This window comes from Melanerpes formicivorus, unplaced genomic scaffold (genome assembly GCF_026170545.1).
Source record: "Melanerpes formicivorus ecotype bairdi unplaced genomic scaffold, bMelFor1.0.p_v2 SCAF_30, whole genome shotgun sequence".
NCBI classification, from domain to species: Eukaryota; Metazoa; Chordata; class Aves; order Piciformes; family Picidae; genus Melanerpes; species Melanerpes formicivorus.
Window position 1 is genome coordinate 152085 of NW_027142382.1, and position 18368 is coordinate 170452.

General features: G+C 40.5%; 1 protein-coding gene across 1 annotated transcript in view; it reads left to right on the plus strand.

Moving 5' to 3' along the window:
- IL1RAPL1 (interleukin 1 receptor accessory protein like 1) overlaps positions 1-18368 on the plus strand; it is a gene marked incomplete at its 5' end in the record, with an annotated part of 192372 nt that overhangs the window by 148911 nt on the left and 25093 nt on the right. The window contains 2 exons of the mRNA XM_068155302.1: positions 7391-7523; positions 11063-11208. Coding sequence (XP_068011403.1) covers positions 7391-7523; positions 11063-11208 — 279 coding nt within the window. The remainder of the gene's footprint in view (positions 1-7390; positions 7524-11062; positions 11209-18368) is intronic.

Consider the following 18368-nt stretch of genomic DNA (forward strand, 5'->3'; position numbering starts at 1 on the left):
TGCTTTCTGAGCTGCAAGTGCACACTGGTGGCTCATGCTGAGTTTCTGATCCAGCAGCCCCTCCAAGTCCTTTTCTTCAGGGCTGCTCTCAAGCCAGTCCCTGCCCAGCCTATATCAGTGCCTGGGATTACCCCAGCACAGATATGGGACCCTACACTTGGTCTTGTTGAACCTCATAAGGTTGTCATGGGCCCACATCTCCAGCCTGTCAAGCTCCTTCCGAATAGATCCCTTCCCTCCACCGTGGTCAGCCACAACACACAGGTTGGTGTCGTCGTCAAACTTGCTGAGGGTGCTAAACATAAAACGTTCACTATTTGCTAATAACAACTAGCAGGTTATCTTAACAGGCTGATGTTTTTAATTTGATCTTATACTTTTAGCTAGTATTGGGGTTTTTTTAATTCTTTTTTCCAACTGTTTCTAAGTTAGACAGTGCCCTCTCCTGGACATCGTCTGCCATAGCAGTAACTTATAAAGTGCCTCAAGCGTTGCCAATTAGAGAAAATGGACACACACAAAAAACTTGTTGCTGTGCTGAAGGGATTTGTTGCTTTCAAGGAAGTATGCCTTGTTGTGGTTCCTCCTTGCATGCTGCTGTACTTGAAAGCACACTCTGTAACAAAGATTGTTCTGAGTTTATCCAGCAAAATAGCTTTTCATTACTTTATCTTGAACCCATTTGGCTGGAGTTAAGAATGAAAATTTACCACAGCGAGCAGCAGAATGTGTACTGATATCTATTTTCACTTCCAGTTTTGACAACAAATTAGCACAATACAGTAAGACCAAGTTCATCTTCACAAGTAAGGGTGATGGAAAAATAGGCAGATGAAGCTTCCTTTCAGGTGCTCTCTTACATGTTTTTATTACATTATTTCACAGTTAAAAGATGATAATTATACCAAGATGTCAAAAATGTTTTTTTTTTTTTTTCCCTCTTTTTTTCCTTTTCTTGAAGGTGCTTCACTGTGGATTTATTTTCTGAAGGTGTTGGGTGAGGTGCATTAATAACAAGCCTGTCACCGTCAGTTTCACTTAATAGTTCTAATCTCATGCCTTTCAGTTTTTGCAGTGTCTGTACAAAAAAAAATGCACTTTCCCCAGAATGTAACTTGAGACAGAACGTTCTCAAGATTTACATCATCTCACAGTGTCTCGGTCCAGAGAGGGAAAGAGACTCAGTTCTTTTGAATATTCCTGTGTCGGGAAATTACAGGCACAAATGAGGCCAAAATATCAACAGCTAGACTATTTATTACATAAATAAAGTGGATGGATCAGAAGGGGAGAGAGAGAAAATAGAGAGGAAGAGAGAGAAGAGGGAGAGAAAAGGAAAGGAATTATATTACCACAACCCTCACCCCCCCCCCCCCGCCAAGACAGTTTGAGTCTGTGGAGGGAAGGTGCTGCAGGAGATGTTGGGTCTGTAGAGAAAGGGTGCTGAGGCTTTGGCTGTAGAAGAGAGGTGGTCCACTGGGCAGCCTCTTGAGCTCCATGAGTTGCAGCAGGCAGATCTTAGGACACGGAGAGAGGGTTCAGTCTGTTTCTTCCAGGCTCCATGATGATGTCTCTGTCATTATTCCTCTCCTGGTATTCTCTCCATTTTCCTTCTCAGCAGCATTGTCCTTCTCCTGTGTTTTTCTTCACCCGCGTTTGCCTTCTGTGTTTTTCTTCTCCTGTGTTTTTGGTTCCCTGTTTTTCTTCTGCTGAGCCAGTAGTTGCTCAAGTCTTTTATACAGTTTTTAGTCCTTAGGTATGTGTCCAACTACTGTCCCTCAGGAAATCAGGGACCAGGTGGTGAATCCATTGTCTCACCATCCTTCCTTTCCAGGGTGCTTGATGGGTGGAGATTATCTTGTTTTATGCATATTCCAGAAGGTGGCCTCGGTCTTTGATTTTATCTTTGTTGAGTCACATCAGGAGAGACAAGCTTTTAGTCTCTCATACAGCAAAGAGATGTACCAAAGATGGTACAGCAAAGAGGAGAGAGAGATGGATTTCCCTAGTAAATTTACATACATATATTCCTTCAAAGGTAGACTACAAAATTCTGATAATCCACTATTTAGAGGAAAGTTTAAATTAATGATATCCAAAGTATTACATAGCCATCCACCAAACTTTTGCAGTTTTCAGACCACTTCTGTAGTGTTTTGTTTTTTTTCTCAGCACAAAAAAGTACAGTGAGAAACAGTTTTGTGACATTGACAGTGAGTTCTACACTCTGTCCACTCATAACACTACCTTCCAGTCAGTCTTAGACTATTATTTGCCTATGCCTGCAGCTTTGACAATCTGTACTCCATCAAGTAAGCTGCACTGCCCTCTGAGCAGTGGTGAGCTCTGGAGTAAAAGACCTCCTCATTAGTGGTCACAGGTAGTCATTAGCTGGTCACTGAATCTTTCTTGATGAGCTGCTAATGAACTTCCCACTGGCTTACTGTGAAGATTGGTCAAGACAGGCAGTGTAGGTAACACATAGCTGAACACCCAGAATGCTGATGGCCTTTGTTCAGCCACTCTGACTGACACAGTACTGCTAAGAGGCGTTGCATTCTTCCTGATTTATTTCCCAGGTGTAAATATTTCATGTTGAATAAAAGCTTTGGGTTCTGCATTTTAAAATATGCTTATATGTTTTATTTAGGGGGCAAATTTCATTAAGAATGTAATGAGAAAATAAAATCCTTAATCATACTCCTTTTTCCTGACAGTTTTCACCCTTAACAAAAGATGTTTATTAAAAAACAAAACAAAACAAAACAAAACACAAAAAAACCCAAAACAACACAAAACAACACAAACCCCAAAACTGTGTGCATTAATATTCACCTGTGAAAGGTTCAGAGGCCTACACTGTACAAAAATCAGCTCTCAGTGGGTGCCTGTTAGCTGCAGGAGTATGGAGATCTTTGATGGTTCAGCACCTGTGGTGCCTAATGTCTATGAATCATGAATAAGTTGGCAAGAAGCTACAATCCCCCCAGCTGTGCTCTTGCCTGTTCTTAAAAACTAAAAAGTTTCATCTGGGCTTTGGCTTGGGGAGAAAGCTTCAGAAAAATGCCAGGAAGTGGCCTTGATGCATTAAGGAGCACTCTTTCCTCTAAGACTGGTATATAATGTCATAGGGGTTATCCAATTATCACAGGAGCCTGCTTTTGATTTAGTTGTGTAGGTATCTTCTCTTGTTTCAGCAATGATCAGAGCCCACCAATGCTATGGTTACCAGGCTTTACACAGCCATGAGCACATGGAGATTGGATAACTCTAGCCAAGATATTCTTAATCCTTTAAGGTTTGGTATTTTCATTTTCACATATGCATGTGTGGTGGGTTGAAATTACCCCCCCAACTAATTTGAGAGAATTACACCCCAAAATAAAATTGCCAGACTACCTCAGTGGGATGGAAGCAAATGGAGCTATATTTGCAAGCAAACTAAAAATATATAAATATGAAATGCAATTAATATGTACAAAATATATATTTGCTGTATTTACAATTTATAACAACACAGGAAACCCCCTGGACAAAACCAGGGTGCTAGCAGTAGCTTCCCCTTCTCTGCTCCACCCTGTACAAGAGCAGAGAGTAGCTTGTTAGTACTCAGCTACTCAGCCACAACGAGAACACAACCAAGGTCAGCAATAGCCAAGCTAAAGCTACCATCAAGCACCTGCTAGAGTGAAGAAGCCAAGAAAGCTAGTTTATACAACTATGTTAGTTATCAGACCAATGGGATCATTTAGGCCTTAGAATTATTTTTCTTTTGCATCCAATGGCAATTTATTTACATTCTACCACTTTCTACTCAAGATCTGTGGAAAATTTCCTAGGCATCAGCCTAAAACTGCCACAGCCTGTATTGTAATTACAATGCAAAACTAAAAATAGACCAGCTCAAAAAGCAAGCTTATATCTGATGTGCAAAAATGGGTTTGCATCTGTTTAAATGAGCTAGGCAGAAGCAAGAAGTTTATCATGTTCCATTACAGGTTTTCATGCCAAGGAGAGGTGTGCTGCTGGACTTTGTATTAATGAAGATAGATGGACTGGTTTGGGATGTAAAGGTTGGGGGTAGCATTAGCTGCAGTGACCATGGCATGTGAAGTTTACCACAGAGTCCTGCACCTGGGGAAGGATAACACCATGTACCAGTACAGGTTAGGGTCTGACTTGCTGGAGAGTGGCTCCACAGAGAAGGACCTTGGAGTCCTGGTTGATACTAAGTTATTCAGGGAACAGTAGTGTGCCCTGGTGGCTGAGAAGGCCAATAGTATACTTGGGTACATTAAGAAGAGTATGTCCAGCAGGTTGAGGGACGTTCTTCTCACCATCCACTCAGCCCTCGTTAGATGACATCTGGAATACTGTGTACAGTTCTGTGCTTCCCTGTTCAAGAGGAACAGGGAGAGAGTTCAAAGGAGGGGTACAAGTATGGTTAAGGGACTGGAGTTTCTCTCTTACAAGGAAAGACTGAGAGACCTGGAGCTGTTTAGTCTGGAGAGGAGAAGGCTGAGAAGGGACCTTATCAATGCCTAATAATATCTGAAGGGTAGCTGTCAGGAGGATGGAGCCAGTCTCTTTGCAATGATACCCTGTGATAGGATGAGTGGCAATGGATGTAAACCCAGTCACAGAAAATTCTACCTGAACATGGGTAAAAATGTTTTTACTGTGAGGTTGGTGAAGCACTGGAACAGGCTGCCCAGAGGGGCTGTGGAGTCTCCTTCTACAGAGATCTTCAAAACCTGCCTGGATGCATTCTTGCGTGACTTGCCTTAAGTAGTCCTGCTTTGGGAGGGATGTTGGACTTGATGGTCTCTGAAGGTCTATGATTATATGCACCTGACAGTAAGTGGTGTCCTAATGCTCATCTCATTCCCTGTAAATGGCTTCAAAATTGCAAAAAATATTTCTCTCAAGTGCTTCCAAATGTCACTTCTTGAGCTATGCAGAGCTCGTGGAGGTGAGTTTCCATGGAGATGTCCTGACCATTGCTGCCCAGGGTGTGGAAAAAGGAACTGTGGCTGTCTTAGAGAGTTTTTACCCACTCACTAAAGATCTTATATTTGGTAACTTTTCTCTAAATGAGATGAGATTATCAAAATGTCTCATTAGGGATTCAATTTAATACTTTTTAATTAATAACAGCCTCCTTCCCAGCTTAGTTTAAAGCACTGGGATATCCCTGTCTCTTTAGCAGGCATTGCTGGCAAAGGGTGGCAACAACCAAAAGTTTATGAAATGAACTGAACAAGAAGCTCAATCCCTTGTTGGCAAGGCAGCATAGATGGTATTTTCATTGATCTTGCACATTTTGATCAGAAACATTTGATTCTCCATGCATTATGGCATGGATGTGAGAGTTCAAGCCAGATACAGGAGTCAGATGCTTTTACAGAAAACAAGAAACCATTGCAGATACATATTTATTTAATAATGATTCATCTTATTGTTATGCAGTGTCTTCCATTTGTTTCCATATTAAATAAGATATTCACATACTAAATGTTGTGTGTTTGAGAAAGACCAGGTCCTGACCCAAGCAGTTTATTTTTGAGGAAATTCATTGAACACGGATGGATTACTCATGGCATCTTGGTACAGAATGAAGAAGTGTTAACAATGCATCTGGGAGTTGTTTGCTGCAGGGATTTTTGCTTTGTTTTGTTTTGGTTTAGTTTTTTTTGGTTATTTTTTTTCCAGGAACTGTGGCCAATCAGCTTCAAAATCCTTAGATCAAAAAATTAACAGCATAAATAAAGCACAAGTTTGGCCTCAGCAGTAACAGACTCCATGAAAATACTCCCTTCAGGGAGGAGAGAAAAAAACCCCAAACCTTAAATCACAACACTTCCTTAAAGCACTGTGTAATTATCCACTGAAGAAACATGCTTTGCAGTTTAGAAAAGTTGGTGCAAACATCTTTAGAGTAGTGAATGGGAGATCTTCACCTATCCTGTCCCCTAGTTTTGTCCAATCTTAGCAACACAAAAAAAAAAACCCATGTGCAAACTATCATTTTGATCCATGCATGTGCCCTACAGAATTAGTTCACCCATGTTCATTCCTTTTTTTTTTTTTTTTTTTCCCCAAGTTACAGTATTTTTAATACTTTCCTGCTTAGAAAATTAGGTCATGAGCATGACTGTCCCTGGAAATGGTACCCTGCAGGAATCTACCAGTCTCTTTGCAGAGACCATTGCAGAGCTGAACTGAGAGAGATGTGACCCCCATATGTCAGGGACAGACCTGTTGGAGAGCAGTGACAAGGTAAAGGACCTGGGGGTCCTAATGGATGGAAGGTTGACTATGAGCCAGCAATGTGCTCTTGTGGCCAAGAAGGCCAATGCCATTCTGGGCTGCATTAGAAGGACTGTGGTTAGTAGGTCAAGAGGTGGTCTCCTCCCCCTCTACTCTGCCCTGGTGAGGCTGCATCTGGAATGTTGTGTCCAACTCTGGGCCCCTCAGTTCAGGAAAAACCTCAAGGAACTGCTTGAAAGAGTCCAGCACAGAGCCACAAAAATGATTAAGGGAAAGGAACATCTTCTTTATGAGGAGAGACTGAGGGAGCTGGGGCTCTTTATCTTGCAGAGAAGCAGACTAAGGAGTGACCTCATTTGTGTTTACAAGTATGTAAAAGATGAATGCCAAGAGGATGAAGCCAGGCCCTTCTCAGTGATGCCCAATGACAGGACAAGGGGCAAAGGGTGGAAGTTGAGACATAGGAAGTTCCATGGAAACAGGAGGAAAAATGTTTTCACTGTGAGGGTGAGAGAGCCCTGGAACAGGCTGCCCAGGGGGGGTTGTGGAAATATTCAAAACTCACCTGGATGTGTTCCTGTGTGATCTGGTACAGGTGATTCTGCTCTGGCAGGTGATCTGTCAAGGTCCCTGCCACTGCCTAACATTCTGTGATTCTTGACTACACATCTGTTTCACCTAACCTTTATCTGTTTTCAGCAAAAACCACAAACAAAAGCAAACAAACAAACATAAACAAACAAAAAAGACATGGGAAGCTTCTGTTAAGTTAGCTCTTTTTTTGAAACAAACAAACAAACAAAAAAACACAACAAAGAAACAGTCTTCCATTTCAAAGATAGAAGGCCTGGTGAAAGAATACAAAACTGAATCCTATTCTTATGTAACACATAAATTTCCTTTTTGTTCTATTTATTTACAGAAAATATACTGAACACTAATAGCAAGACGAGTAGATACTTTTGGACGTTTTCAACAGGAACTGGAAATTGAGGGTCTCTATGGATTGATTGATTTTTTTAAATCAACAAAAGCCACTGATTCCAAAATGAAACACTTTTTTATCTTTTTGCAAATTTTGAAATAACTTCTTTTTTTTTTTATACATTCTTTTTAACAGGTGGTTCTGCTAATCTAACCTGCCGAGCTTTCTTTGGATATAGTGGAGATGTCAGCCCTTTAATCTACTGGATGAAAGGCGAGAAGTTTATTGAAGATCTGGATGATAGTCGAGTTTGGGAAAGTGACATCAGGTAAAAGAAAAAGATTGTTTGGTTTTTTTTTACCCTCAGCCAATGACAGGATCACAGGATGTCAGGGTTTGGAAGGGACCCAAAGAGATCATCAAGTCCAACCCCCCTGCCAGAACAGGACCATACAATCTAGCTCAGGGCACAGAGGAACGCATCCAGACGGGCCTTGAAAGTCTCCAGCGAAGGAGACTCCACAGCCTCTCTGGGGAGCCTGTTCCAGTGGTCTGTGACCCTTACAGTGAAGAAGTTCCCCCTTGTGCTGAGGTGGAACCTCTTGTGCTCCAGCTTACATCCATTGCTCCTTGTCCTATACAAGGAGCAAGTGAGAAGAGCATGTCCCCTCCCAATATCATTTTACAATAACTAAAATAACACTTGTTATCACAGACTAACTCAGGAACACTTCAGGGCTGATCTCTGGTCAGACATTGTTTACCTTTTCAACTCCACCAATAGAGAACAGAATAAAAAAAAAACAAACCATACCTCAGTCATCGCTGATGTTAGAGAGCTGCAAAAACAGAACAGTTGCCCATCAAATACCACAGTGTGAACTGATTGGAATTTGCATTATGACTTTTTCAAACTGTGTCAGTCTACAATAAAAACTATTAAGACTTCTTTATTAGAATAAACCTTTATTAGAATAAACCTTTATTAGAATAAACCAAACCAGGTTGGAAGAGACCTTCAAGATCATCGTGTCCAACCCATCAACCAATCCAACCCACCCAAACAGCTAACCCATGGCACCAAGCACCCCATCAAGTCTCCTTCTGAACACCTTCAATGACGGCAACTCCACCACCTCCCCGGGCAACCCATTCCATAGCGCAATCACTCTTTCTGTATAGAACTTCCTCCTAACATCCAACCTGAACCTCCCCTGGCGCAGCCTGAGACTGTGTCCTCTTGTTCTGGTACTGGGTGCCTGGGAGAAGAGACCATCGTCAGCCTGTCTACAACCTCCCTTCAGGTAGTTGTAGAGAGCGATAAGGTCACCCCTGAGTCTCCTCTTCTCCAGGCTAAGCAACCCCAGCTCCCTCAGCCTCTCCTCATAGGGCTTGTGTTCCAAACCCCTCACCAACTTTGTTGCTCTTTGTTGCTCTTCTGTTTAATATCTTTAGCATTGATCTTGATGAGGAGATTGAGAGTATCCTCAGTAAGTTTGCAGATAGCAGCAAGTATAGAATCATAGAATTGTTAGGGTTGGAAGGAACCTCAAGCATCATCTAGTTCCAACCCCTCTGCCGTGTGCTGGGACACCTCACACTAGATCAGGTTGCTCAGAGCCACATCCAGCCTGGCCTTAAAAACCTCCAGGGATGAGGCTTCCACCACCTCCCTGGGCAACCTGTTCCTGTGTCTCACCACCCTCATGGGGAAGAACTTCTTCCTAACATCCAATCTGAATCTACCCACTTCTATTTTTGTTCCATTCCCCCTGTGGAAGTTTCAATATGGGTTTCAACAAGGCCAAGTGCTGAACCTTGCACTTGGGCCACAAAAACTCCATGCAAAGCTACAGGACTGGTACTGAATGGCTGGAAAGCTGCTCAGGAAAAAGGGGTTGTTGATCAACAGCCAGCTAAACAGGAGCCAGCAGTGTGCCCAGTGGTCAAGAAGCACATTCTGCCCTGCATCAGGAATAGTGTGGCCAACAGGAGTAGAGAGGTGATGATACCCCTCTACTTGGCACTGGTGAGGCAGGACCTCCAACACTGTTCAGTTTTGGGCACTGCAGTCTAAGAGAGACATTGAGGTGCTGGAGTGTGTCCAGAGAAGGACAATAAAGGGGAAGTTTAGGCTGGATGTTACGAAGAAATTCTTCACAGAAAGAGTGATTGGCCAGTGGAATGGGCTGCCAGGGAGGTGGTGGAGTCACCATCACGGGAAGTGTTTAAGATGAGACTGGATGCGACACTTAGTGCCATGGTTTAATTGATTAGATGGTGTAGGATGATAGGTTGGACTTGAAGGTCTTTTCCAACCATGTTAATTCTGTATTATTGCTCTCTACAAGTACCTGAAAGGAGATGGTAGAAAGGTGGGTGTTGGTCTTTTCTCACAAGTCTCAACTGATAGGACAGGAAAAAATGGCACCAAATTTTGCCAGGGGAGGTTTAGGTTAGACATTAGGCGAAATTTCTTTACCAAAAGAGTTATCAAAGACTGGAACAGGATGCCCAGGAAAGTGGTTCAATCGCCATCTCTGCATGTATTTAAAAGCTGTCCGGATATGGTACTCAAGGATATGGTGGTATAGTGGCCCAGGTACAGTTACATAATGGTTGTACTTGATGATTTCAGAGGTCATTTCCAACCATAGTGATTCTGTGATTCTATTTGTCATTTGATTTGTTTGATTTCTGAAAGCACGGGTGGGTAGAGAAAGTAATGTGAAGACACCTGTAGCCTTGTGCAGGAGGACTTTTATTTATCATCTGTATGAACTAGTAGTATCTGCTATGGCAGCTGTTTCTATTAATCTATAATACACAGTCAAATTTTATAATACATTCATTAAATGATTTTTCACACACCCTGGCATGAGCACACTGTTTCTGAATGAGACATTGAAGAGCCATACAAAGCACACAAAATAGTGTGTTAGGCCCAGACTTCTAGTGTGACCCTAAAGCCCAAAATAACTGGGTTTGCTTTTCTCTCTTCTAACATTTCAAGACTTCACATACTCAGGATGAGGATCTCCATCAGAGTATGTGTGGTGGGTTGAAATTTCCCCCCTACATTAAATTTGCCAGATCAGCTCAACTGGAAGCAAATGAAAGCTGTATTTACAGACAAAACTACAATCTACAATGGAATGCAATGAATATGTACAAAATGTACAGGGGTTACTATATTTACAGATATTTACAATTAACAAACACGAGAACCCCCCTGGTCAAAAGACCAGGGAAGCTGTCTCTCTGCCCTCCCACCCCCTGTCCAAAAGGGAGAAAGGAGCAGAGAAAGTTGCTGTTAGACTTAACCAAAACAAAGCAGCCAAAGTCAAGCAGAAGCAGGTTAGAATTTTCTCCAGAGCAATGATGCGAGAAGAGAAGAGACAAGAAGCCCCAAAATTGTTTTGGTACAACCAGTCTTGTGGTAGATAACTCTCCAATTAAATTGTTTAGAATTATCTCTATTTTCCTTTTCACACCCAATAGTGATTGATTTACATTTTATTACTTTTCTGCTTAAGATCTGTGAAAAATTTTAAAGGCATGGCCTAAACCTACCACAGTATGCAATAATACATTATCAGTATGCACTAATACATTATCAGTATGCACATCATCCTGCTTAAAGAAGACCATTAACTGAAGCTCTCATTAACATTTACAAAGCAAACCTCCTCATTAGAAGTGAGGAAGAAAAGGGCATGATATAATTTAATTAAGATTCCATCAAACCATAGCCAAATATGAAGGCAGAGAGTTGTGAACTGTAAATAGCATTATTATGTCATGGTTAGCTAATGTTCCACTAGGAATAGCAGCAAAGGTTACTGTTTATTTTGGTTTGTTTCTCAGGGTTCTCAAGGAACATCTTGGGGAACAAGAGGTGTCCATCTCATTGATTCTTGACTCTGTGGAAGAGGCAGACCTTGGGAATTACTCCTGCTATGTTGAGAATGGAAATGGACGCCGACATGCCAGTATTCTCCTACACAAAAGGGGTAAATATGCAGCTTTCCTTCATGAAATGGTACATTAGAGGGTGGTTAGTTTGTTAAGATTCTTTCTAACTGAAGCATACATTTTGTCTTCCTGTGATATTGAGGCAATGATTTTTTTTTTCCCCCGGGCATTTGTACAATTTACAAAATAAAACAGATATGTTGTTGTTAACTATGGCTGTCACTGGGAAAATATGGTAGCATCTTTTAAGTATAGTTGTATAAAAGATTCATTTAATAATTGATGAAGTTTAATAAAGGCTCAGAAAAAAACAACAACAAAAAAAAATACTAGAAAAAAGCAAGCCACAGGCAATAAAACTGCAATAATTTTATATAAGAAATAAAATCAAAGATCAAAAAAGCCAAAAAAATGCATTCCACTTCTATCAGAAATGCCATCCCAACCTCATGCAAGGGGAGTTCCTGCATAGGCTGACTGAAGATATTTTCCTTCTAGCACATTTGTTTAATACCAACATTTCTGATGTATCATGACAGAAACTTCTAAGGATCTTCCTGTTTTCACTCACTGCTCACATCCCATAATTCCAGCCTTCCTAATGGCCACAGCCATCTCCCAGGGAGGTAATTATGGAGAGGTGGAGAATCTCTTACAAAGCAGGTTCCCAGATCCACTTTGTTCACTTTACCTCCTGGAGGGTTCTCCATATGCCTGGGCTTCATGCTCCCCACCTTCATGCAGCATCCTGCTGGTTTAAGAGAGCAAAAAAAAATCAGAACCAGTGTTTGTACTTCACTGTCATTACTGTGCTTTTTTAAGACTGTTTGTAAAGGTGAGCAAACCAGCTTCTTGCTGTGGTGTTAAACTACTTAAGACATCTCAATTTATATCAAAGCAGTGATGTCTTCCCTAGTATTTAGCCTAGTAGTATCCACAGTCTGTCTAAGTTTAAAAGGAAGCCATAAATCAAGGTAGTGTGACTCATTTCTTTAAATGTGGGGTTTTGTACCTCCACTTACTCGAATAGAATGAATTTGTAGCCATTTTTCTGAAATGTTCTGCTTAGCCTGACATTTGCCATATTTTCTTGTATTTCCTGAGACAGGAAATAAATTGAACCTCAACCATTCACCAGCTAGTAGTCATACAGTCCTAATTCAGAGATGTTTGAGCATAGATCAGGAGCTTAATCCAACAAACACTGAAGTCCAATAGCCTATCTTTAATAAAGAAATCAGTGTGTGGATGTGATGGGTTGAAACTACCAAAAGCTACCACATTGGAACACTGAAAAGAAAGCATTTTTAAAGCTAAAGTTAAAACACATACTGTATTAACTGAAGTGCATTAACGGATGTTTGCTGATGGCGAGTCCTCATTTTCCCTTCAAGCTCCAAGACTGACAACACAAATTCTGTTCTGCAATGACCAGCTTTTTAATCTAACAGTGTGCATGCATAGATTTTGCAAGGTCTACTTTCCTTGCTTCATTTCTGTGAGAATTGCTATGTCAAACACAAGCACAGTGTGTGGTCTCCCGATGACATAGAATCATAGGTTGGAAAAGACTTAATTAAAGTAATTTTTTTAAAAGTATTATTTAGATAGATAGAGGACACATGAACAGATGTAACTATGGACTTGAATCCATACTTGCAGGACATCTTTTGTTTAATAAATCCACACCAGGAACATTTGTATTGCCTTCAGTAGTTGAAGGCTTCAAACTGAATATCATAGAATCATAGAATCCACCAGGTTGGAAAAGACTTCAGAGATCATCAAGTCCAACCTATTACCTAATGCATAACACCTCATGACAACTAAACCATGGCTGCAAGTGCTACATCCAATCCTTTTTTGAACACCTCCAGAGACAGGGACTCCACCACCTCCCTGGACAGCACATTCCAATGGCCAAGAACTCTCTCTGTGAAGAACTTTCTCCTCACCTTGAGCCTAAACTTCCCCTGGCACAGCTTGAGACTGTGTCCTCTTGTTCTGGTGCTGGTTGCCTGGGAGAAGAGACCAACCCACATCTGTCCACAGCCTCTTTTCAGGTAGTTGTAGCAACCAAGAAGGTCTTCCCTGAGCCTCCTCTTCTCCAGGCTAAACAACCCCAACTCCCTCAGCCTCTCCTCACAGGCCTTGTGCTTGAGACCTCTCAACAGCTTCATTTTCCTTCTCTGGACACATTCAAGTATTTCAAATACACATACTTAAGAGGAAGTAATCTCAATATTTGATTGAGCTTACAAATAGTAAAAAGGCAAACATAGCAAAAAATTCTCTCATGCATTTATTTTATTCCTCTACAAGTAATGCTGATCTGAAATTGTGATTTTGAAACAAAATCTGTTCTGCCTTCAAACAAACAAAAGTTACCTGCTACAAGCCTGTTACATATTTTGCATGTTGACAACTGTTTCAGTGAAACGATAAATTAACCTTGACAGATAAAAATTGGAGCTAGTCTCTCAGGTCTCCTAGGAAGAGGAGATTTACACTGCTTGCTTAGTCTCCTTGAATATCACCATGACAACATTTCATTTTAGGTTTCCTTGTTTAGATCCACATTTAGACTCTACTAGAAATGAGTTAGTTGTTTATTAGTATCTGATTATTGGCTCATTTAAAAAAAAAAAAAAAGGGACCTAACACTTAGGTAAATTTGTTTCCTGAACACCAAGGCATCTGCAGAGATGTTAGTTTGGGGTGTTTTTTTTTCAGCAGTATAAGCCAACAAATGTGCTGAATCTGGAAAGCTCACTGCATGCCTGAAGAAGAAATTATAATCCTTCTTAAACTTCAAATGTGGCACATTATCACCAAGATCAGAAGGGAAAGGAAAGCAGAAAGTTTTGTTCCTGAACACAGAATGTTTCTGGCAAAAGAGGTATTTAGGGCTAATGGCTGTAATGGGGATTCATGTGAAAAATTAAACCTCTCCAAATATCCTTGCAACTGCAACTTTGCCCTGGTCAATATATTCTCTGTAAACTTCAACTTCCCAGGGAAGCTTTTGGATATGCCTGCAGTTGCACAGGCCCTGAAAGGGCAAGAAGTTCAGAGTCTAAATCACTGGCAAAAACCTGGATGCATCATCCTTGTTTTTCCCACCAGACAACCCATCAGGGACACATACTTGCCTCGCAGAAAAAGCAAGCTGGATCCATCTGACAGTGATCTCCACCACAGATGAGCTCCTGGCATATTCAGCCAGGTAGAGGGGGGCTTCTATTTGACACAACACTAGAATAGAAAAACAGTCCTCTCTTTCTCGGAAAGAATTTCAGCTGAACACAGCTCCCCTCACTCCAGTGTGAGGTGTCCCTGCCCATGGCAGGGGGATTGGAAATAAATGATCCTTGAGGTCCCTTCCAACCCTAACAATTCTAAGATTCTATGATTCTAAGTCCAGCATCACTTGCACAGGAAAAGTGAATACACTTTGGGCATTCAGCACCAGGAGAAAGCAAGTCCCCCTGCCTCTAGCCCATATGCCATTTCGCTGAATCTTGAAGCCCCATTCTTCTCCTGAGCTTCTTTAATTTTCTGACTGCCATTTGAGAAAGCCTATGATCTATGCTTTTGTGCAGTCAGCTAACCGGTTTTAGACTCCTAACTTCCCTCAGCCGCTGTGCGTAGGGAGCATTTAACTCAGAGCTAAAAGCAGTAGAGCATTTTAAGCACGCCGGTGCCAGTGCTCTTTCCTTTTCAGATCCATTCCTACAAAAATTGTCCAAAAATAATGAGAAAAAAGTGAAGCATCAGACCCCAAAAGATTTAACTTACATTCCCTTCTCTCAACTGTTGGTCAAATCTCTATCACCTTTGCAATAATCAATTTTTTTTCCCCTTTGTATGAGCAAAAGAAAAAAAATTTCTTGGTATAATCTAAAACTGATTTTATTACTTATTTGTGACTGCTACCATCTGTCATCTGTAGCAGTTACAGGTTAATCTTCAGCCAGGTAAAGGAACCTTCTAGGAAGTAATTTTAAGAGTGGTACTGGCAGGAGCTAACAACAAAGTTATTAATGACAGACCACATACTGCAGATGATAAAGGAGTGGACTGTAGACTATAACTCTACTTTTTCACAGGTTTTTAGTCCAGGAAGACAAACCCATAGTCTATCAATGTAGTAGGTAAAAATGTAATGCACAATGTCATAGATTGAAACATATGACTTTCATGCTGGGTCAAAGCTTTTGTAGTCTCATTTCACAGGATCACAGGATGTTAGGGGTTGGAAGGGACCTCTAGAGATCATTGAGCCCCTGCCAGAACAGAATCATAGAATCTGCTGCAAGTGGCACAGGAACTCATCCAGATGGGTCTTGAAAGTCTCCAGAGAAGGAGACTCCACACCCCCCTTGGGGAACCTGTTCCAGTGGTCTGTGACCCTTACAATAAAGAAGTTCTTCCTCATTTTGAGTGGAACTTCCTGTGCTGTAGTTTCCAGCCATTGCCCCTTGTCCTGTCACAGGGTGCAAGTGAGAAGAGGCTGTCCCTTCCATCTTGACACCCAGCCCTCAGATATTTTTATACATTTATTAAATCCCCTCTCAGTCTTCTCTTCTCCAGATTTCAAAGATTCAATTCTTATCTGCATATCCACAACTAAAACTGAAAAGCGAAAAGAAAGCAAAAATCCCCAAACAAACACCCCCCACACACACCTATCTTGGCATAATTTTCTTATGTTATTTTAAAAGTTTGATAGTATAATTGTATTTTTTGGGACACACACTGGACCTTAGAGCAGGTATTATACACTATGCATTTTATTTCACAGTATCTTCTACCTTTTCTTCCCATTTTCTTAGTGCTGTATATATTCACAGAATCATGAAGGTTGGAAGAGACCTCAAAGATCATCAAGTTCAACCTGTCACCACAGACCTCATGACTAAACCATGGCACCAAGTGCCACATCCTGTTCTGGACATCTTCTATGGTTTGGGCTTGTTTTCCTCTATCATAGGTGTTCTCAACAGGCATATATTTGGTCAAATTTACCTTGCTAATTACGGACAAATAAACCAACTTTATTTTTTTTTCCCATTAGGATAATTTAATATCAAATTCTGAATTGCAATTAATTCTGATTTTTTTTTCAGTAATGGAATTACCAATGAGTGCCTTCAATTACAGTGTCATTCACATGGTAGTGTAAGTTTGTTTTAGTACTTAAGGACTTGAGTCTGTTAAGTTTTTGATCTCAGGAGCATTTTCAGAGTGACAATTAATACTTCGAAGAGAAAAGAAGCTAGCTCTTTTCTAGCTTCTGTAAAGAAAGTGCAGGTGCTTCAGCTCCCTTTGCCACAGAGCTTCGTTCACAATGAAATTTCTGAATGGGAGTTCATCATGTGAGATATGAGAGCAATGAGTTTTATATCTCAACTTCTGTTAGTTCATTCTAACTACTTGAACGTTCCAGAAAATCTTTGACTCTCAGTGGAAGTAAAACTGTTGCAAAACTCTGACTCACCTCATCAGTTAAGACCTTACATGTGTGTCTTCCAGCATATAAAGCATTCAGGTTTCATTCTGTACTGCAGGAAAAGCTTTTCTTAATTCTTCCTCAGGTTTTAGAATTTCAATTTAAATTGAATTTTATAAGAATCGATTTTTCATCCCGCTGCATCTACTGAAGAAACTTTTATGTTGTCACTGGGTGGTGTAAAGTTTCAGTCACCCAAGAGGTTCATGCTATAGGGCCAGAAGTTGAATATCACCTTCCTTCCTGTCCCAGACCTCACCAAAATAACTTTTCTTTTGCACTAAGTGTCATCTAAAATCAGGAGATTACTAAAAACTACTGCCTGACAGAAACTTTCATGAGACTGTTTTCTTCATGAGCAAGTTTGGTGTTTTTTTTTAATGTGATGTCTAAGTGCAATTCTAACCTTGATTGGCAAGGATGAAAACATTTTAGAATGCAAATGTCACAAATTGTTCCCATAATCCATGCAGAGCTAAATTATTCATTAATGCTACCCCCATAAATAAATGTAAACAGTGTGGTTTATGATCTTACATCCTTAGAACTTGGTATTCCTTTTTTTTTTTTCCCCACATTTTAGCACCTCCCAGTGCTTCTTACATTCATTTCTTTCTAAAAGAAGCAATTGTGTGGGCTGTCTGATTTCTGTAGTGCAATAAGCAAATAGAAGGTCTCCTAATCAGTAAGGTTTTATTTAAGTCATACACGATTCACTTATTTAGGGAAGCTAACCAGAGTTTAATGCTATTGTGCACCATGACACAAGTGTAAACTGCCTTTAAAATGCAGTGTTGGGTATTTAAATGTAGTAAACTTTAGTAACATCACAGAATCTGTAATTTTTTTGGCCTTATCCTCTTCTGAGCTAATATGCTGTTGGAGATAGTCAGTGTAATTATTCTCCTGCTGGGAACAGGTATCTGGCACTTCTCAGAAGAAATGAAAATGTCATCAGGAAGAATATACTTCTATCGTGATAATTCACTGCCTCTATTCTAATAACACTGGAAATCCAGCAGCACCAAGGCTCAGGCATGCTGCCTGTCATACTAATGAATAGGTTAACAAGCTCTCTGTCTTGTAGTTGCATACTTTTGTTGTATGCATAAATATAATTCCCAATCCAAGTAGTTCTTTTTCAGAGAATATAGGTTATACATCAATCTAGAAAATCAAGTGAGATAACTAGGTGACAATAGTTCTAATAAATCAAATGAGACTGCTGCATTGAAAACCATGTTAAAAAAACCTGTGACTAAATTTTGCTACTTTAAGTCAACTCTGCAGACACCTACAGGCATGCATGCCCCACGCTGGCAGAAAAAATAGTTAAGAAGTTGTTTCATAATCAAGCAAATGAGCATCCCAAATTTGTTTATACTGGTGTCAGACGTGTTATTATCCTATAATATTCATCAGTAATTGTTCACAACATAACTGTAAAGCCCTCCTAAACAGATTTTTTTTGGCACATTAAAACAAGCAAGCAACATCCTAAAATGTAGACAAATAATATATATATATATATATACACACACACACTCTCACACACACACACATATATATATGCATAATGATGCATAATGGATATGCATACACTATACAAAGCTGTGGTTCCATATGCTATACTTTGGAAAGAAAAATTGGTTTGCAGTTGTGCATAATAAGTGTTAAGGGGGGGGG